At 46.8% G+C, this 27,562-nt stretch overlaps 1 protein-coding gene across 5 annotated transcripts in view; it reads right to left on the reverse strand.

Annotated features, from left to right (window-relative positions):
* Positions 1-746: 746 nt before the first annotated feature.
* The window catches only part of LOC126983380 (uncharacterized), an 81,067-nt gene continuing 54,251 nt past the window's right edge, over positions 747-27,562 (reverse strand). For all 5 annotated transcript variants that reach the window (XR_007735849.1, XR_007735846.1, XR_007735845.1 and 2 more), the window contains 2 exons: positions 27,159-27,261; positions 747-823 (listed from right to left, as the gene is read on the reverse strand). Coding sequence is in view for 1 of the 5 variants with exons in the window: in XM_050836132.1 (XP_050692089.1) it covers positions 759-823; positions 27,159-27,261 (168 nt within the window). In the remaining 4 variants the exon portion in view is untranslated. The remainder of the gene's footprint in view (positions 824-27,158; positions 27,262-27,562) is intronic.

A 27,562-nucleotide genomic window follows, 5' to 3' on the forward strand; every position in this document is an offset into this window, starting at 1 on the left:
ATGGCCTCGGAGGTGTAGTAAACGCAAACGATACAATCAAATTTACATTTAAATGCTTATAAATTGTGTTTTTAACTTGAAATTTAACTTTGAGAGTAAGAGAAGCCAACTCCTTCATTCCAGAGAATGGCAAGCGTGTTTTTAAGAGGAGTGGGCCAGGCAGCCTGTGCCTTCAACACAGCAACACCTTGGATCTCTTCACATTTCATTCCTCTTTCCATCATAATAAGAGATAATGGCACTATGTAGCGTTCCTAAGACCATAATTACTTTTTCTGTGCTTTTTCTGAGTGGTTAAGGTGTTTGCTAGAATTGAAAGTATATGGTTATTTTTTCAGGTGAGCTGTGTTGGTCTGGGAATGAAACGGACTATAATAATTATATAGTGAGAATAGTCTTTTGTTTGTGTGTTGTATTTTTCTGGTAAGTGTGGAGTGTTTACCTGTATTTCCTGAGCCAGTGCTTGGTGTGGCCTGCCTGTCCCTTAGGGGAGGTGACCTGACCCACACCACACCACACCACCTCACACACACACACACACACACACACACACACACACACTACAAACAAAAGGAATGTTCACTGAAACAATACCAGACGAGGGGGACAGACGGAGGAGTGTGGAAAGTAACAGGAAGAAGACGGAGCTGTACATGGGAAAAAAGAAGGCAAATAACTTATCACTAAAGAAACTATTGTAGGAATAAACTGAACACAAGAAGGAACAAGGAAATTAATGATAAATGAACACTCACCAGTCACTCCTGTGTACCACCACCCTCCTCCTCCTCCTCTTGTTGTTGTTGTTGTTGTTGTTCTCGTCCTGCAACAAATCAGGTTAGGAATTAATGGACTTGTGGTGCCCCGAGGGCTGCGACACCACTCGTGTCATCATCATCTTCACCGGCAATATTTTCCGATGACAACAGCGGTATCGACCGCTAAAACACAACACGGACTCCAACACATGATTGTCCCCACTGTTCATTTACCAACCTATACACAATTGTAATTGCCCATTAACGCACCCGCTTATCTCTCTAAGCCAAAACACAATCACCGCGGCAAAAACACGATCAGCCGCGGAACAAAATGTTATGAAAACAAAGCTGCGTCACCGCGTGAATTAAGCATGTCGGTTAGGTAGATTATTGTATGAGCTCGGTGTGAGTTTGATGTATGACTCACACGCCTGATATAAGAAGCATTTTCTCCAGGCTTGACCTCAGATTAACCAGCACTCTGTTCGTTGCTGGACACTCAGTTGTCCTTCCCTAGACAACATGGGTAGAACATTCATCGTTGCTACTGTGAGTATGGAGTGAAGAATTACCATAGAGGAAAGCGTATCTAACATATCTATTGTGTTCTATTATCTTAGTTTTACTTAGGATTATATTTCTATGATACTTTATTGTGTGAGTTTTTACTCAATATTATACCAGTGTTAACGTCAGTAACCAATAGTGAAAGAAAACCTGAAGACTCATTGAGTCTAGTAAGCCAGTCGCTGGTTTAAACAATATTTTTACCCTCTGTAATATTAAGTAGTATTAAGGTAGAATAAAATACATATAAGAAAGGCGACACCGTTTCATCACCCCATTTACGAACTCCTTTAAATACTCCTAAAGTACTAGAATTTTAAGTCAAGTGTCACAAATACAAACAGTGTGTCGTCGCCCCTGTGTGACCCGGGATTGCGGGTTACAACATTGGTGTCAGGTGGGTGGTGAAACATGTGTTTAAACATGTTGTGAAACTTGTGGTGAAACTTGTGGTGAAACTTGCGATTTATATTGGTTTTTATTGGTATTGTACTGGTGTATGTCCACATCCGAAAGCGAGGAGAAGACAGTTATTCTTGGAATTACGGGAATAAGACTTTAGAGTTAAAATGCCAGACGAAGGCAAGAACCCTCCCCCCAAAAAAGAAGATGGAAAATCGATCACCCTTGCCAATTATGATCTTGTCACTCTACTTAGCCGTCATAACTTGAATGATTTGATTAGAGTGCAGGGAGTCGTATATGTTTGTGGTGGAGAAGATAAAAGTAGCAAAGCACCAAACCTCCCATGCCATAAGCTATCAAAGAAATGGATAGAGGATATTGAAAGCCTGACACAGGCAAATTCGGACACTACCGGAAAGAGTGAGTTAGCCAAACAATATGCCATTGGAGCACAGCGCGATCATCTCCTCGGTTGTATCACTAGATGTGGACATGATTGGGAAAAAGTAAAGGAAGACTTCCTACGTGTGTTTCCACAGTAAGGACCTTTTCGGTTCTCCAGAAAGAATTGGAGAGGCAAAACGGCGGACAGGAGAAAACATCCGCACCTTCCTCATCCGCCTGGAGACATTGAGAGACGAGTTGATCGCTCTCAAGCCTGACAATGCCAGTTTCCTAACTGAGATAACCGCTTTACGGCTCAGAGAGGCTTTCCCTCCGGCCCTCTTACTCATCTTAACGGAGGAAGAAAAGTGGTAACAACAGAATGTATTAAAGAAAGGGTATGAGTATATTAAAGCTTATCCAGAGTCGAAGCTATCCGATGCCGATATCGCCAAAGAAATAAAAGTGCTGAACGTCTGTTCCACCCAGGCATCCGGACCCAAACATGTCTCACAAGCCCGTCCTCCACGCCCTCCAGGCCAGTCACGTTACCCGATACCCCAAAGGGGAGGACGGCACGCCGCGCCACCTACACGCCCATATGGGAACGCGCCCACGCCACCTACATGTTATGCTTGTGGGTATGTAGGACACATGGCTCGCGATTGCACATATGGAAGGCAGTATAGGGGTGCCTACCACCCACCAACGGGCTCTCGGTACCCTCAGTACCAGCCCACTCGAAACAGGCGTCAGCCTGTCTCGCCTTGCGCTGCCTGGCGCCCGGAGTACACGGCCGGTCCCTCACCCCGTAGCTCCTGGGTTAACCCTGACCACGAGAAGAACAAAAAAAACGACCCCAGAGTAGCTGCGGCAGTCCACGGCCCTACCAACGCCCTCACGTTGAGATTGTGCGTAGGCGCTAATGCACAAAAGGAGATGGTTTACGCAATGCTAGACACAGGAGCAGGAGCGTCCCTAATAGAAGAAGATTTATTTAGGAAGGTAGGCGGGAAGATGATAGTTACAGAACCTCTCTCCATACAAGGGGTAGATCGGACTCCAATCCCTAATAAAGGAATAGCCGAAGTAGTAGTAGACTTTGGGCACGGAGAAATTATAGAAAAGTTTGTAGTAATATCACAAGGTATAGTGTTACCAACAGCAGTTTTGTTGGGCCTAGAATTTATGTGGAGACAAAATGTGGTAGCTGCACCGCTGGACACACCTGGGCAGTTTAGTGTAATGGTGGGCGCCTACCCAGTGGAAGTTCATTCCCTGGCGGCGGACAATATGAGCCCGTACCCAGAAGATTGACTAACCGACCTTAAACCTACTTTAGACGAGATGGAGGAAGTACCAGTGAAAGCATACGCTATTAACGTGGCGTCCTTGCTACCAGGCACGGCAGGGTATGTCACTCTGGAGGCAGAGATTGGCAGAGCCCAGCAAGCCTTATTTCTCCCAAGGTCCAATGATATCCCTTCTTCATTTTTATTTCCCGGGTTAGTAACCTTAACTCCTAACGTCAAACAAACCAAAGGTAAATTCATCATTCCTATGCTAACCCAACTGAAGAAACTATTGAGATGCCAACAGGTGAAGTGATGGGACACATTTATTCTTGTCACTCAGAATACTATCAATCATCGACTAATGAATGTAGCGGCTGTCACAAAACAGCTACAAAGCCGCCTGTCACCCAGTCAAGTAAGCAGATGGTACTCGATAAGCTGATAGACGAGCTATTTTACCCTCACAACGGGAAAATTGCTGTCTGAAGGGCTTAACCCGCAAGTATCCTGATGTGTTTGCTCTAAAAACGAGCCACTCACTATTACCCCTATTATGTTCACACTTTAAGGCTAAAATGACAAGCCTATATATAAAAGCCATACCCAATACCAGTAAAATATCATAAAGAAATAGAGATTCAGCTCAAGGACCTTGAGGCCCAGGGTATTATACGCCCTAGTGCGTCACCCTACAGCGCACCTCTAGTCCCTGTTGCTAAAGGATGGTGGAGTCAGACTTTGTCTCGACTTCCGCGCTCTGAACGATGAATTGATTGATGACAAACATCCACTCCCTAACATTAACCTCATTTTGCAACAGTTAGGGGAAAGTAAAGTATTCACCTCCCTTGATTTGCGCCAGGGCTACCACCAAGTCCCATTGGCAGAGGAATCTAAACACTTGACAGCCTTCACGACACCTTATGGCCTCTATGAATTCACTACAGTCCCCTTTGGATTAAAAACAGCACCTGCAGCCTATCAACGGATCATGAATCAAGTTCTCATAGGTCTGACAGGAAGAATTGTACATGTATACCTTGATGATTTGATAGTACAAGGAAAGACATGGACCATCAACTACAGACCATCCATGCCGTCTTGGTCAGAGTGCAGAAGGCTCACATGTCCTTAAGACTAGATAAGTGTTCCTTGTTCAAAGAGCAAGTAGATTATCTGGGTCACATTGTTAGTGCTTCTGGCTTGAAGCCTCAGCCCTCAAAGGTACAGGCGGTGCAACAACTCACTCCTCCGAAAACAGTCAAAGAACTTCAAGGTTTCCTGGGATTGGTTAACTTTTATAGGAAATTCATTAAAGACTTTGCCAAGATAGCATCCCCACTTAATAATTTACTCAAAGGGAGGAAAGTAACCAAGAATGATAAGACACATCTGGAGTGGAATGAAGAGGCATTGCATGCATTTAGCACACTAAAGAACAGTCTAACGACTGACATTGTTTTAGCCTTTCCGGATTTCCGGAAACCCTTCAATCTCACCACAGATGCGTCAGATAAGGCAATAGGTGGTGTGTTGCAACAAAAGGATGAAAATGGTAGTTTACGTCCCATAGCATATTTTAGTAGAACCCTGAATGGAGCAGAACGTAACTACTCAGCGGTAGAGAGAGAAGCTTTAGCAGTCATCTATGGCCTCAAAGGAACACAAAGGAACACAAAGGAAGAACAAACAACAGCAGACCTGCTGGTCCTTTCGAGGTTGTTTGTGACAAGCTACACTAACTATCTAATCAAAGGTGGAAGATGAAGGACAGCAAAGGCGAAGGCTCCTCCCCACCCCCCCATCCCTCCAGCCAAAGCTGGCAGGAAAGGAAAAAGAACCATGCAGCATGGAAAAACTGCATGGAATTTATGTAGGAAAGAGGAAAGAACTACCATTACTGCTACCACTAACCGGGCAATAAAAGCGGACAAGGACACCAGTATTCGAAAGAACTTAACGTTATTACGACAATGAGTAATATCTTAGTTGCTGGTTGGATTCAAAACACTTGTCTAATCTATTCTTGAAGGCCGTAACTGTTGTACTATCAACGACATCACAAGGTAGAGAGTTCCAAACATTAACAACTCGATTGAAGAAGAAGTGTTTAGCTTCGTGCGACGAGAATCTTTTACCACTTATCTTCAAATTGTGATTTCTTCTTGTTCTATTTGATCGATCAATTGTAAAGTAATCTTCCGCATTAATATCACTGAATCCTTTGAACATTTTAAACACTTCTATTAGATCGCCTCGCATTCTTCGTTTTGATAGGCTGAATAAATTTACTTCTTTAAGCCTTTGTTCATATGACAAATTTCTCAACCTAGGAATCATCTTTGTTACTCTTCGTTGGACCCGTTCCAACTTTTCTATGTCTTTTCTGTAGTAGGGAGACCAAAACTGTACACAGTACTCTAGACGGGGTCGAACCAACGAATTATACAGTTTTAATATTACTTTTTCCGATTTATTATTAAAGACTCGTCCGATGAAGCCAACCAATTTGTTTGCAGTTTTAACTACCTCTGAACAATGCTGACCGGGCTTTAAATCGCTTGATATAGTGATTCCAAGATCCTTTTCTTTACTTACTGCAGAAAGTTGTTGGCCATTCATTACGTACCGAACGCAATTGTTATTTTTTCCGATGTGCAACACTTTACATTTCTCAACGTTAAATTTCATTTGCCATTGATTGGCCCAACGTGCAAGTCGATCTATATCTGATTGTAAAGCTTCTTCGTCGAGTATCGCAGTTACTTTACTAGCAATTTTGTGTCATCAGCAAATTTTGATACTTTGCAAATGAGCCCATCATCGATATCATTAACATAAATTAAGAAGAGCATGGGGCCAAGCACTGATCCTTGAGGTACGCCGCTTTTGACATCGAGCCAGTTAGATGTTACACCGTTTAGAACTACTCTCTGTTTCCGCTCAGAGAGCCAGTCCGCAAGCCAATTGTGAATGTTACACTAGATACCGTGCGCCAGTAGTTTGCTGAGCAATCGTTGGTGGGGACCGTATCAAATGCCTTTTGAAAATCCAGATATATGATATCTACTGATCTGCTTTCATCGAACACCTCAAAAATATAGTGAAAAAAATCAAGTAAGTTAGTCAAACACGAACGTTTACTACGGAAGCCATGTTGCGAATTATTTATAATATTATTTTCTTCGAAGAATTTCACCATATTGTCGCGAATGATAGTCTCCATTAACTTACAAACAATAGATGTCAGGCTAATTGGTCGATAGTTTCCTGGATGAGACTTGTCCCCCTTTTTGAAAATTGGTGTGACATTTGCAAGTTTCCAATCCGACGGAACTTTTCCAGCTGTTAAAGATTTATTGAATATGATGGAGAGCGGTTTACAAATTTGATGTTTGATTTCTTTTAAGACCCTATGGTAATTTTGTCTGGACCAGGAGCTTTGCTTACTTTAATCTTTTCAATTGTGCGTAAAATGTCACTTTCTACGATGAGCACGCCACTTAACATCTTTTCGGTCCTTCTAACCTCCGGCGGTTGAGGTGATAAACAATCTTCGTCGGTAAATACGGATGCGAAAAAGTTATTTAGGATTGTAGCCATTTCATTTTCATCGTTCGTGTGGTTACCATTTTCATTAGCAAGCGGTCCGATACCAGAAGTGAGTGACTTTTTATTATTTACATAGCTGAAAAATTCTTTAGGATTAGATTTACTTGTTTCCGCTATATATTCTTCAAGATTTTTCTTGCTTCGTTTTATTAATTTCTTGGTTTCGCGGCGAATTCTGTCCAACTCTAGTTTGTCAGCCTCGCTCTGAGATGATATGTACCTACTGTATACGCGTTTTTTTAGAGATAGGCTATTTTGAATTTCGTTATTCCACCATTTGGGTTTCTTCTTAGAAGCTGAACGTCTGTTACGATAGGGTACGCATATGCTTATGGCATTGTTCAATATTGTGGTGAAGGCCCCCCAAGATTTATCAATATCTGTTTCCGCCGTGATTTCAGTCCAGTCAGAATTATTTAGAATTGATCGGAGTCTTACGAAATTCGCTCTCTGATAATCAGGCACCTTTTCTTTACTAGGAGTTTCTTTACTTTCTTTCATATTGATGCTGAATGTGATTGTTCGGTGATCGCTAGAACTAAAAACTGGACCAACATTTACTTCGTTAACTAGATCAGCTGTCGTTGAAAAGATAAGGTCAAGTATATTATTTTCCCGAGTCGGTTCTTGAACGTGTTGATGTAAATCACTTTCAAGTAAATTTGTGTACAGGTCGAGCCCTGTATGACAGTTCAACGGTTCACCCCATCTTTTCACTGGCAAGTTAAAGTCCCCAACAATTACTGCCTCGCAACTGCTACTTGTTTCTAATAATAATTCACTTAATGCGTGGTCGATATCAAGAGTCTGCCTTGGCGGTCTGTAGATAAGTCCAATTACTATTTTACGAGATTTATTTTTAATTTCAATGAAGACCGTGTCTACATTGGTTATAATATCTGTTTTCACGGATACTGGATGGAGAGAGTTGTGGATATAAAAGATAACGCCTCCACCCTGTCTGTTCTCTCTTTCATGACTAAAAATGGTATAACCCGGTAATCTATATTCCGCAATGAAATCTCTATTTGAAGTGTCTATCCAAGATTCTGTGACTCCGATGATGTGATAATGATTTGTAGCTGCGAGGACTTCTAAGTCTTCAAATTTGTTACGTAGGCTACGAGCGTTTACATAGCAAGCTTTAATGTGATTCGAGTCGGGAGTTTTTCGGGTTGAGTGCACCCTTACGGTGGAGCTGCTGGTGTTCTCGCCACCGCGTTTTTGGCTTTCGAAGAGCCACTTGGTCACAGAGCAGCCTCCCGAAACGGGCTGCTCCAACAGGGTTTAAGTGGATGCCATCAGGAAGGAACAAGTCTGAATCGTAGTAAAAATTGTTCCACAAGTTAGCGAACTGGACGTTTTCTTGTGAGCAAAGGGACTGAAGTCTGTTGTTTGTGCTGAAGGCCTTACTGTAAAAGCTAGATTCGGCACCGACCCTCGGGAGGATTCCTGAGATTATGATGTTACTGGCATCCGTTTTACGTTTATACTGCTTGATCATGCGGCGGTATTTCTCAAGCAGTTCCTCAGAAAGGGTTGTCTTTACGTCATTTGTCCCCGCGTGAATGACAAAGAGGGTGTTTCGGTCGGCATTTCTCGTGACATCATCGCACGCTGCGGTGATGTCGTCCAGTCTGGCACCTGGATAGCAGTAACGTTTTCTGCGGCCGTTTGATGAACGACCACAGAACTCAACCAGCTGGCCACGCACCATGGAGTCCCCAACTAGGCGAGTCTCGAACTCATCCTCCATGGTGTCTGCCAGCACCTGGAACCTATTGAAGGTAGTGGGGGTCAGTAAATCCTTGGTTGCCTGCTTCGGTTTGGCTCCATTCCTTACAGGTTGGAACCCGACATCCTGTGAAGCAGGAAGAGAAGCGTTAAGTGGGGCAGGCTGGAAGTTGTCCTGTGAGGCAGGCTGGGAGTTAGCCTGTGAAGCAGGCTGGGGGTTAGCCTGTGAGGCAGGCTGGGGGTCAGCCTGTGAGGCAGGCTGGCGGTTGTTCTGTGAGGCAGGCCGGGGGTTAGCCTGTGAGGCAGGCTGGGGGTTAGCCTGTGAGGCAGGCTGGGGGTTAGCCTGTGAGGCAGGCTGGGAGTCAGTACTAACCGACCCCTTATCTTGGGTTACAGGATACACATCCTGTCGGACCATAGACCACTGACTTGGCTGTTAAAAAGCACAGTACCTAGCAGCAGGATTGCACGCTGGCAGACACTTCTAGGAGAATTTGACTTTAGTATTGATTATCTCCCAGGCTCCAGCAACATGGTAGCAGATTTTTTGTCAAGGATTAGGAATCAGGAGAGTGACGTGATAGAAGGCGAATTGGATGCTCGAATTATGTCTGTCACCCTTACGGGTGGACAGGACACGTCTGTCGCCTCTCCGGAGGGACATGACAAACAGGATAAGTTTCTCCATTGGAGTCTTGCTGGACTCATGGAGCACCAGGATCGCGATCCTGAACTGAGAGAATTGAAGCATGCTTTTGAACAAACCACCGGTGGTAACGTACATGAGAGAGATGAGAGAAAGGTTGCAGAGAGGAGCAATGTAACGTTAAATGCAGCTAAGAGGCACTTCAAAAAACTGCCTCTTAGTGAAGTGTGTGTAGAGAACGGCATTCTCTACCGCGATGTTTGCGATGAATACAACAAGCAGAAAAGACTGGTTATCGTTCCACCAAGCTACATTCCTAACGCGTTAGCTTTGGCGCATTCCATGCTACCTGCAGGGCATGGAGGCACTAAGGTTACGTTGGCACGCTGTCGCAAGTTTGCGTACTGGCCGGGAATGAAGGCGGACGTGGAGCAATATGTCAGATCTTGTCCTGTCTGTTGTCGGTTTAAGAAGAGGGATCCCCGCCAGCTCCACTTATGAGGTATCCAGAGGTTGGCCAACCGTTTGACAGAGTCCATATGGATATTGTCGGACCTTTGTCTGTTTCAGACGAAGGCTATAGGTATGTACTGACAGTGATAGACGTCCTGTCACGCTTCTTGGTAGCAACCCCTTCGTACGAAGGCAGCCAAGGAAGTGGCAGCTGCGTTCTACAAGAACGTAGTCTGTGTACACAGCATCCCGCCGATTCTAGTCACGGATCAAGGAAAGGAGTTCGTCAACACTCTCTTACGAGAGTTGACTCAGTTGTTACAGATTGATCATCTAAGGACAACTCCTTATCACCCGTCTGCAAACGGTGTGATAGAAAGGCCTAATGGCACCTTAATAAATATCTTGAGAACTTTGTGCGAGGACAATCGCGGTATCTGGGACCAAATGCTTCCGGTTGCAACACACGCCTACAACACTGCCTACCACCGTGTTCTGAAAGATTCACCATTTTTCTTGCTTTTCTCTCGGGACCCAAATGTTCCTTTTGAAGTGCTTGAGAATAAACTCCAACCTTGTTATGATGTTGACAGCTATAAAGCATTTACTTCTAGTGTCGCGCAGCGTACCTATAAACTATGTCAGACCAATATAGATATAGGATGGCAGGAGTCAGAAAGAATGTTTAGGAAATCCAAACCCAAACAGGTGGTAGTAGGAGATCGGGTCTACTTAAGGCATGTATGTACAAAGGGCGAACCAAAGAAGCTCCAGCCCTTGTTCAATGGACCTTTAGGGTGCTAGAAAAATAAGCCCTGTAGTCTTACGACTGCGTCAGGTTAGAGGTGGTAAGATCAAGACAGTTCACACAAATAATGTTCAGGTCGTTCACGAGGACTCTCTTGGCTTCCATGACTCTCCTAATGTCAGGCGTGCATACCCTCTCCCTGATCAAGTAGTAGAAGTGGACCCACTCCCATGACTTATTCCCCGAGGAGCCGCTGCCATTGTCCTTTCCAGCTCCTTCCGAGCTCTCCTCACCGGCTCCTGTCTCCTCAGATGCTTCAGAGGTCCCCTCATTGGTTCCCTCAGCTCCTTCAGAGCCCTGTGTCAGTCGCTCATTACGATCCAATACGGTACCCCCTTCTCTCCCCAATGTGATGGACCGCCCTCTTGAGTATCGCCAACGACCAACGAACTGATGCCCCTATAATTACAGATCCTGGGTGTTGCCTCTCCTTGTCTTCCTTGATCCCTCCAGGAGCAACCCATTCGTCCCGGCCTCGTCTTCTCCCCAGTCTTTAAGATGCTGTTGACAGGACGGTACTATGTTGTCCCTGTCGTCATCAAGACGGACGACATCCAACGTCCTCTCATCAACGTGGCAAATCTAACAGCGGAAGTTTCATGGTCGATTGAACATATGAATCAATCGTTCCCCACTGTTGGTCTGCTCAGGCGCACTCTAGACTCTTTTCACATTGAGTTTGAGAAGTTATTCAAAGATCTTAACAGCTTTCTGTCGGCTATGAGTGGTAGAGATGGAAGCCCGTTTCGGACTCGCCAGAAGCGAGGAGCCGTGGATTTCCTTGGCTCGGTAGCAAACCTCCTTTTCGGTACGGCCACTCAGGCCCAAATAGATGTGATACACGGGAAGCTCTCCCAGCTCTACACTCTGTCCACAGAAGAGAGACGTCAACTTAACCTCCATCAGGAAGTCCTCAACGCCACAGTTCGGGACCTCCGTCATATTCATTCTGCCATCTCCCGTCTAGAGTCCGCCTCGGCTTTGGCCTCAGCTATTATCCGTCAGTTCTCACTAAAAACCTTGCAAATTGAAGGGTAAATGCGTATTTTGGAGACTATCCTTCTCATTCAGTTGGCACTTAGTGACCTAAATCATGATACTCTGAATCTCAAGCTTGGCCTTCAGCAGCTGTCCCAAACGCAGGTTTCCCCTCTCCTCCTTCCAAATGATGTACTATTTCGTGTGCTCAGCAATGCGTCACTCCATTACCCAGGCTTACTTTTCCCTGCAGCACATGAATATTTAGCATTGTATAGAGATGTCTCTAGGGTTATTTCTAAAGGTACGCTTTCCTCAGGAACCCTTCACTTCTACTTACAAATCCCCATGAAAGGGGATCCCTCTGACGTGTTCGATGTGTTTAAAATGGACGCGTTGCCTTTTCATCTTGATGGCACGCCATATTTTCTGCACACCGACACGGTTTCCACTTACCTTGCGGTTTCTGAAGACCGCACTCACTATATGCTCTTGGACTCCTTGGACCGCTTCGTGCCACGAGGACGTGGCGTGGTTTTAACGGGGGGGGTATGTGGTGCCCCGAGGGCTGCGACACCACTCGTGTCATCATCATCTTCACCGGCAATATTTTCCGATGACAACAGCGGTATCGACCGCTAAAACACAACACGGACTCCAACACATGATTGTCCCCACTGTTCATTTACCAACCTATACACAATTGTAATTGCCCATTAACGCACCCGCTTATCTCTCTAAGCCAAAACACAATCACCGCGGCCAATACACGATCAGCCGCGGAACAAAATGTTATGAAAACAAAGCTGCGTCACCGCGTGAATTAAGCATGTCGGTTAGGTAGATTATTGTATGAGCTCGGTGTGAGTTTGATGTATGACTCACACGCCTGACGTATTACCCTCGCGATGTCTGCCTATATAAGAAGCATTTTCTCCAGGCTTGACCTCAGATTAACCAGCACTCTGTTCGTTGCTGGACACTCAGTTGTCCTTCCCTAGACAACATGGGTAGAACATTCATCGTTGCTACTGTGAGTATGGAGTGAAGAATTACCATAGAGGAAAGCGTATCTAACATCTATTGTGTTCTATTATCTTAGCTTTACTTAGGATTATATTTCTATGATACTTTATTGTGCGAGTTTTTACTCAATATTATACCAGTGTTAACGTCAGTAACCAATAGTGAAAGAAAACCTGAAGACTCATTGAGTCTAGTAAGCCAGTCGCTGGTTTAAACAATATTTTTACCCTCTGTAATATTAAGTAGTATTAAGGTAGAATAAAATACATATAAGAAAGGCGACACCGTTTCATCACCCCATTTACGAACTCCTTTAAATACTCCTAAAGTACCAGAATTTTAAGTCAAGTGTCACTAGTACAAACAGTGTGTCGTCTCCCCTGTGTGACCCGGATTAAGGGTTACAACACTTCCCTTCCCATCCCTTCCCTTCCCTTTCCCTTCCCTTCCTTTCCCTCCCCTTCCTTTCCTTTCCCTCCCCTTCCCTTCTCATCCTTTCCCTTCCCATCCTTTCCCTTCCCATCCCTTCCCTTCCCATCCCTTCCCTTCCCTTCCCTTCCTTTCCCTTCCCATCCCTTCCCATCCCTTCCCTTCCCTTCCCTTTCCTTCCCATCCTTTCCCTTCCCTTCCCTTCTTTTCCCTCCCCATCCTTTCCCTTCCCATCCCTTCCCTTCCCATATCTTCCCTTCCCATCCCTTCCCTTCCTTTCCCTTCCCTTCCTTTCCCTCCCCTTCCCTTCCTTTCCCATTCCCTTCCCATCCTTTCCCTTCCCATCCCTTCCCATCCTTTCCCTTCCCATCCCTTCCCATCCCTTCCTTTCCCTTCCCATCCCTTCCCTGTCTTTCCCTCCCCTTCCCTTCCCATCCTTTCCCTTCCCATCCTTTCCCTTCCCATCCGTTCCCTTCCCTTCCCTTCCCTTCCCTTCCCTTCCTTTCCCTTCCCATCCCTTCCCTTCCCTTCCCTTCCCTTTCCTTCCCATCCCTTCCCTTCCCTTCCCTTCCTTTCCAGCCCCCTCCCTTCCCATCCCTTCCCTTCCTTTCCCTCCCCATCCCTTCCCATCCTTTCCCTTCCCATCCCTTCCCTTCCCATCCCTTCCCTTCCCATCCCTTCCCTTCCTTCCCTTCCCTTCCCTTCCCTTCCTTTCCTTCCCTTCCCTTCCCTTCCCATCCCTTCCCTTCCCTTCCCATCCCTTCCCATCCCTTCCCTTTCCTTCCCATCCTTTCCCTTCCCTTCCCTTCTTTTCCATCCCCCTCCCTTCCCATCCTTTCCCTTCCCATCCCTTCCCTTCCCTTCCTTTCCATCCCCCTCCCTTCCCATCCTTTCCCTTCCATTCCCTTCCTTTCCCTTCCCATCCTTTCCCTTCCACTACCTTCCATTCCCTTCCCATCCCATCCTTTCCTTCCAATCCCTTCCTGCCCATCCCTTCCCCTCCCTTCCCTTCCCTTCCCTTCCCCTCCCTTCCCATCCTTTCCCTTCCCTTCCTTCCTTTCCCTCCCCTCCTTCCCATCCTTTGCCTTCCTTCCCTTCCCATCCCTTTCCATCCCTTCCCATCCTTTTCCTTCCCATCCCTTCCCTTCCCATCCTTTCCCTTCCCATCCATTCCCATCCCTTCCCTTCCCATCCCCTCCCTTCCCTTCCCATCCCTTCCCATCCCATCCTTTCTCTTCCCATTCCTTCCCTTCCCATCCCATACCTTTCCTTCCCTTCCCATCCCTTCCCATCCCATCCCTTCATTTCCCTTCCCTTCCCTTCCCATCCCTTCCCTTCCTTTCCCTCCCTTTCCCTTCCCATCCTTTCCCTTCCCATCCCTTCCCTTCCCTTCCCTTCCCATCCCATCCTTTCCCTTCCCATCCCTTCCCTTCCCATTCCTTCCTTCCTTCCCATCCCTTCCTTCCCATCCTTCCTTCCTTCCCATCCCATCCTTTCTCTTCCGATTCCCTTCCCATCCCTTTCCTTCCCTTCCCATCCCTTTCCTTCCCTTCCCATCCCTTCCCTTCCCATCCCATCCCTTCATTTCCCTTCCCTAACCCTCTCTTCCCTTCAAAAACCTTCCCATCCCTTCCCTTCACTTTCCTTCTCTTCCCTTCCCTTCCTTTCCCTTCCCTTCCCCTCCCATCCCTTCCCTTCCCATCCCTTCCTTTCCCTCTCCATCCCTTCTCTTCCCTTCCCTTCCCATCCCTTCTCTTCCCATCCCCTCCCCTCCCATCCCTTCTCTTCCCTTCCCATCCCTTCTCTTCCCACCACTTTCCAATCCTTCCCATCCCTTTCCAATCCTTCCCATCCCTTCCCTTCCCATCCCTTCTCTGACACCCAGCATGGCTTCAGAAACAAGCGCTCCTGCCTAACGAATTTATTAGACTTCTACCAAGGTATATATAAGAACTGGGATGCCCACATCCCCAGTGATGTTATATACCTGGACTTTCAGAAAACCTTCGACAAGGTACCGCACGAGCGACTCCTAAGAAACTGCACTCGGCGGGCATCGGAGCCAATCTGATCGCGTGGATAAGAGATTGGCTCACCGACAGAAAACAAGGAGTACTACTCAACGGACAGCCTTCCGATTGGCTTCCAGTCACTAGTGGAGTGCTTCAAGGGTCAGTGCTGGGACCCATCCTCTTTATCATATATATCAATGACCTAGAATCAGGACTGAAATCCACAATATCGAAATTTGCTGACCACACCAAGGTGAGTGGAGAGGCCCTCACAAAGACCGACTGCGAAATCATTCTGAAAGACCTCAATCACATTATATAATTGTCGGAAAAATGTCAAATGTCTTCTAATGTTGACAAATGCAAAGTCATGCATATTGGATCCAGAAATAGTAACCACACATACATCATGAATGGGAAGCCTCTGCAGGCGATGCAGGAGGAAAAGCCTACAACAAAGCCAACACTATGCTCGGGTTCATAGCGAGGAACTTCGAGTGTAAAACGCCAGACGTGATGCTATCCTTGTATAATTCCATGGTAAGACCGCACCTCGAGTATGCTGTACAGTTCTGATCTCCTAATTACAGAAAGGACATTGCTTTACTGGAAAGGATTCAACGACGCGCCACAAAGATGATTCCAACCTTAAGGGCTCAACCGTACGAGGAACGACTCAAGCGACTCAATCTCGTTACATTGGAGAAAAAGACGCCTACGAGGGGATATGATTCAAGTCTTCAATTACCTGAAAAAATTCAATAACGTCGATTACTCCAAATTCTTTGAACTGCAAACCAAACTAAGAACTAGAAATAACGGTTAACCCATTCAGTCAAGTCGATGTAACACAGACATTGGAAGGAGTTTCTTTTCAAATCGAGTCATCCGCCACTGGAACAATCTTCCCTCAGAAGTAGTAAATGCGAATACCATCAACTCCTTCATATATGAAATCGACCGTCACTTTGCTGCGTCGGGAATAAACTGAATATTGAGGTGCTGTCATCTGCTCCTCAATATCGAGGTGCTTTCATCTGCTCCTCAATATCGAGGTGCTTTCATCTGCTCCCCAATATCGAGGTGCTGTTATCTGCTCCCCAATATCGAGGTGCTTTCATCTGCTCCCCAAGCCCCAAGTGGCAGTCGAGCAGGTTAAATCACACAAGCGGGCGACCTTATAATGAGCCAATAGGCTTTCTGATGCCTGCACTTCCATATTTCCATGTTTCCTTTTCTCTCCCTTTTTCTTCCCCTACTCTCTCGCCCTTCATTCCCCCTCTCTTATCTCCCTCCTCCTCCTCCCTCTTTCTTCCTGTCTTTCCCAGTTCCTGTTATTTATTCCCTAATGTTTCTTTCTCTCCCTTCTCGTTCTTCCATTCTCCCTTTCCTTCTTTCTCTCCCTTCCTTTCCCTCATGCTCCCTTTCTCTCCCCTCTTTCTGTTTCCTCCTTTCTTTCCCTTTCCCTTTCTTTCTCTCTTCCCTCACCTCTATAGTCATTTTCTCTGTCCCTCCCTCCCTCCCCATTCTACTTGTTTTTGGGATCTAAAAATACAGTTTGATAGGTATTACATTATCAATAGCATCATCTTGTTGCAGAAAAAAGAACTAGTTCACTTTTGGGGGGAAATAATAGACATCTTCTCTTCCTATTATTCAACCCTCACTATGATGCCCTTAAGGAGTTCAAGTCCTTGGCAGGAGGAAATAGCCAAGGCCTCCCAGCTCTTGATAAGTGTGCTGGGATATGTTACAAGAGTGAAGGTAACATGGCAGGGTAGGACTTAGCCATGTTACAGCAGGGCTCAGGCTCAGGGTTTTAATGGTGCTGTTTTGACATGAACAGAATGTACTATTGTTATGGCACCAAGGATCAATGTTTACACAGTCTGTTGTAAACCGCAATCCCGGGTCACACAGGGGCGACGACACACTGTTTGTATTAGTGACACTTGACTTAAAATTCTAGTACTTTAGGAGTATTTAAAGGAGTTCGTAAATGGGGTGATGAAACGGTGTCGCCTTTCTTATATGTATTTTATTCTACCTTAATACTACTTAATATTACAGAGGGTAAAAATATTGTTTAAACCAGCGACTGGCTTACTAGACTCAATGAGTCTTCAGGTTTTCTTTCACTATTGGTTACTGACGTTAACACTGGTATAATATTGAGTAAAAACTCACACAATAAAGTATCATAGAAATATAATCCTAAGTAAAACTAAGATAATAGAACACAATAGATATGTTAGATACGCTTTCCTCTATGGTAATTCTTCACTCCATACTCACAGTAGCAACGATGAATGTTCTACCCATGTTGTCTAGGGAAGGACAACTGAGTGTCCAGCAACGAACAGAGTGCTGGTTAATCTGAGGTCAAGCCTGGAGAAAATGCTTCTTATATAGGCAGACATCGCGAGGGTAATACGTCAGGCGTGTGAGTCATACATCAAACTCACACCGAGCTCATACAATAATCTACCTAACCGACATGCTTAATTCACGCGGTGACGCAGCTTTGTTTTCATAACATTTTGTTCCGCGGCTGATCGTGTTTGTGCCGCGGTGATTGTGTTTTGGCTTAGAGAGATAAGCGGGTGCGTTAATGGGCAATTACAATTGTGTATAGGTTGGTAAATGAACAGTGGGGACAATCATGTGTTGGAGTCCGTGTTGTGTTTTAGCGGTCGATACCGCTGTTGTCATCGGAAAATATTGCCGGTGAAGATGATGATGACACGAGTGGTGTCGCAGCCCTCGGGGCACCATACCCCCGTTAAAACCACGCCACGTCCTCGTGGCACGAAGCAATCCGCCCGGCGGACGACCATGGAGGGCCAAGACGGGGATGGCGGGATCGTGGGGAGGAGGCCTGCGAGAGACGGGACCTGAAGAGACAGAAGAAGGCCACCCACCGGCGACGAAGACGACGCCGAGGAGGAGCAGCCACCCCACCAAGGGAGGAAGGGGTCGAAGGCGGGGACCGGAGAGACGGATTCCTGGAGCGCGTGAAGTGCTGGAGGAGGTCCAGCAGGGGGCCAGAGACGACCCGGGCGACGGCGGCGGGAGGGAAGGGTCCAAGGAGTCTTGGCCAGGAGCGATGAGACCACGTCACGTCCGATGTGGAAGGGGGCGCGATGAACCGTCAGCGGGGCGTCACCGTCCATAGTAGCAGAGGCAGGGAGGCTGAAGGCGTCGGAGTGGGCACTACAGCCCATACCGAGGCTGAGGAGACCCGTCCCGTTGATGGTCTGCCTGTATTTGGAGACCGGGCTGTCCGGGCAGACCATGGTGACCACCTGAGGAGTATCGGTAGGGAAAACCCAGCCCGCAGGAGACGGGATGAAGACCGGGGGGAAGACTCTGAGGAGAGACTTAGAACACAGCGAGAGGGCGTCTGGGCGATCGAGAAAGAGAGCGATCTCGCAGCGCTGGACAGAAGTCGAGCAGACAGGGGCGACAGGGGGACATACATAGAGCAGGTGGTGTTTAGTACAGCGGTCCAAGGAGTCCAAGAGCATATAGTGAGTGCGGTCTTCAGAAACCGCAAGGTAAGTGGAAAGCGTGTCGGTGTGCAGAAAATATGGCGTGCCATCAAGATGAAAAGGCAACGCGTCCATTTTAAACACATCGAACACGTCAGAGGGATCCCCTTTCATGGGGATTTGTAAGTAGAAGTGAAGGGTTCCTGAGGAAAGCGTACCTTTAGAAATAACCCTAGAGACATCTCTATACAATGCTAAATATTCCTGTGCTGCAGGGAAAAGTAAGCCTGGGTAATGGGTGACGCATTGCTGAGCACACGAAATAGTACATCATTTGGAAGGAGAGAGAAACCTGCGTTTGGGACAGCTGCTGAAGGCCAAGCTTGAGATTCAGAGTATCATGATTTAGGTCACTAAGTGCCAACTGAATGAGAAGGATAGTCTCCAAAATACGCATTTCCTTCAATTTGCAAGGTTTTAGTGAGAACTGACGGATAATAGCTGAGGCCAAAGCCGAGGCGGACTCTAGACGGGAGATGGCAGAATGAATATGACGGAGGTCCCGAACTGTGGCGTTGAGGACTTCCTGATGGAGGTTAAGTTGACGTCTCTCTTCTGTGGACAGAGTGTAGAGCTGGGAGCGCTTCCCGTGTATCACATCTATTTGGGCCTGAGTGGCCGTACCGAAAAGGAGGTTTGCTACCGAGCCAAGGAAATCCACGGCTCCTCGCTTCTGGCGAGTCCGAAACGGGCTTCCATCTCTACCACTCATAGCCGACAGAAAGCTGTTAAGATCTTTGAATAACTTCTCAAACTCAATGTGAAAAGAGTCTAGAGTGCGCCTGAGTAGACCAACAGTAGGGAACGATTGATTCATATGTTCAATCGACCATGAAACTTCCGCTGTTAGATTTGCCACGTTGATGAGAGGACGTTGGATGTCGTCCGTCTTGATGACGACGGGGACAACATAGTACCGTCCTGTCAACAGCATCTTAACCCATAAGCGTCGGGCTAGAGGACTATTGTCGTCCTCGCACCGCGCGGGCGGTGCTGATAGATTTTGTAAAATAGGTGTCTTTCATCAATGCCCCGTGTGGCAATTTCAAACGAAAACATAATAATTTATATTGTTTTTTCATCGCCAATCCTTCCTCTCCACGATTAAATAAATTTGAAGTGTCTACGTTGCAGCACGGCATAGATATGATGTTGGGAAGAGGTGCTATTTTTGGCCAAGCCGTGCGCGTCGGATGGCGGGAACTCCCGCCACCCGACGCTTTCCGCCCGAGCGGGAATTCCCGTCACCCGACGCACACGGGTTAAAGACTGGGGAGAAGACGAGGCCGGGACGAATGGGTTGCTCCCGGGAGGGATCAAGGGAAGACAAGGAGAGGGCAACACCCAGGATCTGTAATTATAGGGGCATCAGTTCGTTGGTCGTTGGCGATACTCAAGAGGGCGTTCCATCACATTGGGGAGAGAAGGGGGTACCGTATTGGATCGTAATGAGCGACTGACACAGGGCTCTGAAGGAGCTGAGGGAACCAATGAGGGGACCTCTGAAGCATCTGAGGAGACAGGAGCCGGTGAGGAGAGCTCGGAAGGAGCTGGAAAGGACAATGGCAGCGGCTCCTCGGGGGAATAAGTCATGGGGAGTGGGTCCACTTCTACTACGTGATCAGGGAGAGGGTATGCACGCCTGACATTAGGAGAGTCATGGAAGCCAAGAGAGTCCTCGTGAACGACCTGAACATTATTTGTGTGAACTGTCTTGATCTTACCACCTCTAACATGACGCAGTCGTAAGACTACAGGGCTTATTTTTTCTAGCACCCTAAAAGGTCCATTGAACAAGGGCTGGAGCTTCTTTGGTTCGCCCTTTGTACATACATGCCTTAAGTAGACCCGATCTCCTACTACCACCTGTTTGGGTTTGGATTTCCTAAACATTCTTTCTAACTCCTGCCATCCTATATCTATATTGGTCTGACATAGTTTATAGGTCCGCTGCGCGACACTAGAAGTAAATGCTTTATAGCTGTCAACATCATAACAAGGTTGGAGTCTATTCTCAAGCACTTCAAAAGGAACATTTGGGTCCCGAGAGAAAAGCAAGAAAAATGGTGAATCTTTCAGAACACGATGGTAGGCAGTGTTGTAGGCGTGTGTTGCAACCGGAAGCATTTGGTCCCAGATACCGCGATTGTCCTCGCACAAAGTTCTCAAGATATTTATTAAGGTGCCATTAGGCCTTTCTATCACACCGTTTGCAGACGGGTGATAAGGAGTTGTCCTTAGATGATCAATCTGTAACAACTGAGTCAACTCTCGTAAGAGAGTGTTGACGAACTCCTTTCCTTGATCCGTGACTAGAATCGGCGGGATGCTGTGTACACAGACTACGTTCTTGTAGAACGCAGCTGCCACTTCCTTGGCTGCCTTCGTACGAAGGGGGGTTGCTACCAAGAAGCGTGACAGGACGTCTATCACTGTCAGTACATACCTATAGCCTTCGTCTGAAACAGACAAAGGTCCGACAATATCCATATGGACTCTGTCAAACGGTTGGCCAACCTCTGGATACCTCATAAGTGGAGCTGGCGGGGATCCCTCTTCTTAAACCGACAACAGACAGGACAAGATCTGACATATTGCTCCACGTCCGCCTTCATTCCCGGCCAGTACGCAAACTTGCGACAGCGTGCCAACGTAACCTTAGTGCCTCCATGCCCTGCAGGTAGCATGGAATGCGCCAAAGCTAACGCGTTAGGAATGTAGCTTGGTGGAACGATAACCAGTCTTTTCTGCTTGTTGTATTCATCGCAAACATCGCGGTAGAGAATGCCGTTCTCACACACACTTCACTAAGAGGCAGTTTTTTGAAGTACCTCTTAGCTGCATTTAACGTTACATTGCTCCTCTCTGCAACCTTTCTCTCATCTCTCTCATGTACGTTACCACCGGTGGTTTGTTCAAAAGCATGCTTCAATTTTCTCAGTTCAGGATCGCGATCCTGGTGCTCCATGAGTCCAGCAAGACTCAATGGAGAAACTTATCCTGTTTGTCATGTCCTCCGGAGAGGCGACAGACGTGTCCTGTCCACCCGTAAGGTTGACAGACATAATTCGAGCATCCAATTCGCCTTCTATCACGTCACTCTCCTGATTCCTAATACTTGACAAACAATCTGCTACCATGTTGCTGGAGCCTGGGAGATAATCAATACTAAAGTCAAATTCTCCTAGAAGTGTCTGCCAGCGTGCAATCCTGCTGCTAGGTACTGTGCTTTTTAACAGCCAAGTCAGTGGTCTATGGTCCGACAGGATGTGTATCCTGTAACCCAAGATAAGGGGTCGGTTAGTACTGAGGCCATAGATGACTGCTAAAGCTTCTCTCTCTACCGCTGAGTAGTTACGTTCTGCTCCATTCAGGGTTCTACTAAAATATGCTATGGGACGTAAACTACCATTTTCATCCTTTTGTTGCAACACACCACCTATTGCCTTATCTGACGCATCTGTGGTGAGATTGAAGGTTTCCGGAAATCGGAAAGGCTAAAACAATGTCAGTCGTAAGACTGTTCTTTAGTGTGCTAAATGCATGCAATGCCTCTTCATTCCACTCCAGATGTGTCTTATCATTCTTGGTTACTTTCCTCCCTTTGAGTAAATTATTAAGTGGGGATGCTATCTTGGCAAAGTCTTTAATGAATTTCCTATAAAAGTTAACCAATCCCAGGAAACCTTGAAGTTCTTTGACTGTTTTCGGAGGAGTGAGTTGTTGCACCGCCTGTACCTTTGAGGGCTGAGGCTTCAAGCCAGAAGCACTAACAATGTGACCCAGATAATCTACTTGCTCTTTGAAAAGGAACACTTATCTAGTCTTAAGGACAGGTGAGCCTTCTGCAGTCTGTCCAAGACGGCATGGAGGTTCTTTAGGTGATGGTCCATGTCTTTCCCTTGTACTATCAAATCATCAAGGTATACATGTACAATTCTTCCTGTCAGACCTATGAGAACTTGATTCATGATCCGTTGATAGGCTGCAGGTGCTGTTTTTAATCCAAAGGGGACTGTAGTGAATTCATAGAGGCCATAAGGTGTCGTGAAGGCTGTCAAGTGTTTAGATTCCTCTGCCAATGGGACTTGGTGGTAGCCCTGGCGCAAATCAAGGGAGGTGAATACTTTACTTTCCCCTAACTGTTGCAAAATGAGGTTAATGTTAGGGAGTGGATGTTTGTCATCAATCAATTCATCGTTCAGAGCGCGGAAGTCGAGACAAAGTCTGACTCCACCATCCTTTTAGCAACAGGGACTAGAGGTGCGCTGTAGGGTGACGCACTAGGGCGTATAATACCCTGGGCCTCAAGGTCCTTGAGCTGAATCTCTATTTCTTTATGATATTTTACTGGTATTGGGTATGGCTTTTTATATATAGGCTTGTCATTTTTTAGCCTTAAAGTGTGAACATAATAGGGGTAATAGTGAGTGGCTCGTTTTTAGAGCAAACACATCAGGATACTTGCGGGTTAAGCCCTTCAGACAGCAATTTTCCCGTTGTGAGGGTAAAATAGCTCGTCTATCAGCTTATCGAGTACCATCTGCTTACTTGACTGGGTGACAGGCGGCTTTGTAGCTGTTTTGTGACAGCCGCTACACATTCATTAGTCGATGATTGATAGTATTCTGAGTGACAAGAATAAATGTGTCCCATCACTTCACCTGTTGGCATCTCAATAGTTTCTTCAGTTGGGTTAGCATAGGGAATGATGAATTTACCTTTGGTTTGTTTGACGTTAGGAGTTAAGGTTACTTACCCGGGAAATAAAAATGAAGAAGGGATATCATTGGACCTTGGGAGAAATAAGGCTTGCTGGGCTCTGCCAATCTCTGCCTCCAGAGTGACATACCCTGCCGTGCCTGGTAGCAAGGACGCCACGTTAATAGCGTATGCTTTCACTGGTACTTCCTCCATCTCGTCTAAAGTAGGTTTAAGGTCGGTTAGTCAATCTTCTGGGTACGGGCTCATATTGTCCGCCGCCAGGGAATGAACTTCCACTGGGTAGGCGCCCACCATTACACTAAACTGCCCAGGTGTGTCCAGCGGTGCAGCTACCACATTTTGTCTCCACATAAATTCTAGGCCCAACAAAACTGCTGTTGGTAACACTATACCTTGTGATATTACTACAAACTTTTCTATAATTTCTCCGTGCCCAAAGTCTACTACTACTGGCTATTCCTTTATTAGGGATTGAGTCCGATCTACCCCTTGTATGGAGAGAGGTTCTGTAACTATCATCTTCCCGCCTACCTTCCTAAATAAATCTTCTTCTATTAGGGACGCTCCTGCTCCTGTGTCTAGCATTGCGTAAACCATCTCCTTTTGTGCATTAGCGCCTACGCACAATATCAACGTGAGGGCGTTGGTAGGGCCGTGGACTGCCGCAGCTACTCTGGGGTCGTTTTTTTTTTGTTCTTCTCGTGGTCAGGGTTGACCCAGGAGCTACCGGGTGAGGGACCGGCTGTACTCCGGGCGCCAGGCAGCGCAGGCGAGACAGGCTGACGCCTTTTTCGAGTGGGCTGGTACTGAGGGTACCGAGAGCCCGTTGGTGGGTGGTAGGCACCCCTATACTGCCTTCCATATGTGCAATCGCGAGCCATGTGTCCTACATACCCACAAGCATAACATGTAGGTGGCGTGGGCGCGTTCCCATATGGGCGTGTAGGTGGCGCGGCGTGCCGTCCTCCCCTTTGGGGTATCGGGTAACGTGACTGGCCTGGAGGGCGTGGAGGACGGGCTTGTGAGACATGTTTGGGTCCGGATGCCTGGGTGGAACAGACGTTCAGCACTTTTATTTCTTTGGCGATATCGGCATCGGATAGCTTCGACTCTGGATAAGCTTTAATATGCTCATACCCTTTCTTTAATACCTTCTGTGGGTCCCCCTTTTCTTCCTCCGTTAAGATGAGTAAGAGGGCCGGAGGGAAAGCCTCTCTGAGCCGTAAAGCGGTTATCTCAGTTAGGAAACTGGCATTGTCAGGCTTGAGAGCGATCAACTCGTCTCTCAATGTCTCCAGGCGGATGAGGAAGGTGCGGATGTTTTCTCCTGTCCGCCGTTTTGCCTCTCCCAATTCTTTCTGGAGGACCGAAAAGGTCCTTACTGTGGGAAACACACGTAGGAAGTCTTCCTTTACTTTTCCCAATCCTGTCCACATCTAGTGATACAACCGAGGAGATGATCGCGCGCTGCTCCCAGGGCATATTGTTTGGCTAACTCAATCTTTCCGGTAGTGTCCCAATTTGCCTGTGTCCGGCTTTCAATATCCTCTATCCATTTCTTTGCTAGCTTATGGCATGGGAGGTTTGGTGCTTTGCTACTTTTTTCTTCTCCACCACAAAAATATAAGAGTCCCTGCACTCTACTAAAATCATTCAAGGTATGACGGCTAAGTAGCGTGACAAGATCATCATGGGCAAGGGTGATCGATTTTCCATCTTCTTTTTTGGGGGGAGGGTTCTTGCCTTCGTCTGGCATTTTTAACTCTAAAGTCTTATTCCCGTAATTCCAAGAATAACTGTCTTCTCCCTCGCTTTCGGATGTGGACATACACCAGTACAATACCAATATAAACCAATATAAATCGCAAGTTTCACCACAAGTTTCACCACATGTTTCACCACAAGTTTCACCACATGTTTCACCACATGTTTCACCACATGTTTCACCACCCCACACCTGACACCAATGTTGTAACCCTTAATCCGGGTCACATAGGGGAGACGACACACTGTTTGTACTAGTGACACTTGACTTAAAATTCTGGTACTTTAGGAGTATTTAAAGGAGTTCGTAAATGGGGTGATGAAACGGTGTCGCCTTTCTTATATGTATTTTATTCTACCTTAATACTACTTAATATTACAGAGGGTAAAAATATTGTTTAAACCAGCGACTGGCTTACTAGACTCAATGAGTCTTCAGGTTTTCTTTCACTATTGGTTACTGACGTTAACACTGGTATAATATTGAGTAAAAACTCGCACAATAAAGTATCATAGAAATATAATCCTAAGTAAAGCTAAGATAATAGAACACAATAGATGTTAGATACGCTTTCCTCTATGGTAATTCTTCACTCCATACTCACAGTAGCAACGATGAATGTTCTACCCATGTTGTCTAGGGAAGGACAACTGAGTGTCCAGCAACGAACAGAGTGCTGGTTAATCTGAGGTCAAGCCTGGAGAAAATGCTTCTTATATAGGCAGACATCGCGAGGGTAATACGTCAGGCGTGTGAGTCATACATCAAACTCACACCGAGCTCATACAATAATCTACCTAACCGACATGCTTAATTCACGCGGTGACGCAGCTTTGTTTTCATAACATTTTGTTCCGCGGCTGATCGTGTTTTTGCCGCGGTGATTGTGTTTTGGCTTAGAGAGATAAGCGGGTGCGTTAATGGGCAATTACAATTGTGTATAGGTTGGTAAATGAACAGTGGGGACAATCATGTGTTGGAGTCCGTGTTGTGTTTTAGCGGTCGATACCGCTGTTGTCATCGGAAAATATTGCCGGTGAAGATGATGATGACACGAGTGGTGTCGCAGCCCTCGGGGCACCACAGAAGGGATGGGAAGGGAAGGGAAGGGATGGGAAGGGAAAGGAAGGGAAGGGAAGGGATGGGAAGGGATGGGAAGGGAAAGGATGGGAAGGGAAAGGATGGAAGGAAGGGATGGGAAGGAAGGGGCTGTAAGGGAAGGGAAGGATGGAAGGAAAGGAAAGAAGGAAGGGAAGGTATGGGAACGGAAGGGAAAGGAAGGGAAGGGAAAGGAAGGGAAAGGAAGGGAAGGAAAGGGAACGGAAGGGAAGGGAAGGGAAGGGAAAGGAAGGGAAAGGAAGGGAAGGGGAGGAAGGAAGGGAAGGGAAGGGGAGGGGAGGAAGGAAGGAAGGATGGGAAGGGATGGGCAGGGAAAGGATGGGAAGGGAAGGAATGGGAAGGAGGGGAGGGAATGGAAGGAAGGAGGGAAAGGAAGGAAGGAAGGAATGGGAAGGAAGGGATGGAAGGGAAAGGATGGGGAGGGAAGGAAGGAAGGGATGGGAAGGGAAATGATGGGAGGGGAAGGGGAGGTAAAAGGAAGGTAAGGGGAGGGAAAGGAAGGGAAGGGAAGGGAAGGGAAGGGAAGGGAAGGGATGGGAAGGGAAGGGATGGGAAGGGAAAGGATGGGGAGGGAAAGGAAGGGAAGGGAAGGGATGGGAAGGGAAATGATGGGAGGGGAAGGGGAGGTAAAAGGAAGGTAAGGGGAGGTAAAAGGAAGGTAAGGGGAGGGAAAGGAAGGTAAGTGGAGGGAAAGGAAGAGAAGGGAAGGGAAGGAAAGGGAAGGGAATTATGCATTATTTCAAAAGCCAATTGTTACACATCTCTCTCTCTCTCTCTCTCTCTCTCTCTCTCTCTCTCTCTCTCTCTCTCTCTCTCTCTCTCTCTCTCTCTCTCTCTCTCTCTCTCTCTCTCTCTCTCTCTCTCTCTCTCTCTCCAGGCGTGACCTACCCGTCAGTCTCCTGCCTGAAGGGTGAGGCTGTGTGTGTCCCAGGATGAGCAGGCTGTCTTGCAGGGTGTGGTCGCTGGGCTCTCCGGGGCAGCTGGACGGCTCCTACGGAAAGGGAAGCTTAGGAGTGATTTTGCCTCCGAAAAAATAAAGAATTTGGGTGTTCATAACCCCTCTACTGCTGATTTCCTACAAGAATACATCACCAAGCTGCAGGAGTGGAACAAACAGTGCCTGCTACAAGTCACGGAAGAAAAATGTAAAGTCCTGCACCTTGGAAGGGGATATCCAGCACACCTATACCACATGGGAAACACTCCACTATCCACCACAGAGGCAGAGAAAGACCTGGTAGTACAGGTTACCAGGCTACCAGTGAAGGAAAAATCCGTGCCAATCGCAGCGG

This window comes from Eriocheir sinensis, chromosome 53, assembly GCF_024679095.1.
Source record: "Eriocheir sinensis breed Jianghai 21 chromosome 53, ASM2467909v1, whole genome shotgun sequence".
NCBI lineage: Eukaryota > Metazoa > Arthropoda > Malacostraca > Decapoda > Varunidae > Eriocheir > Eriocheir sinensis.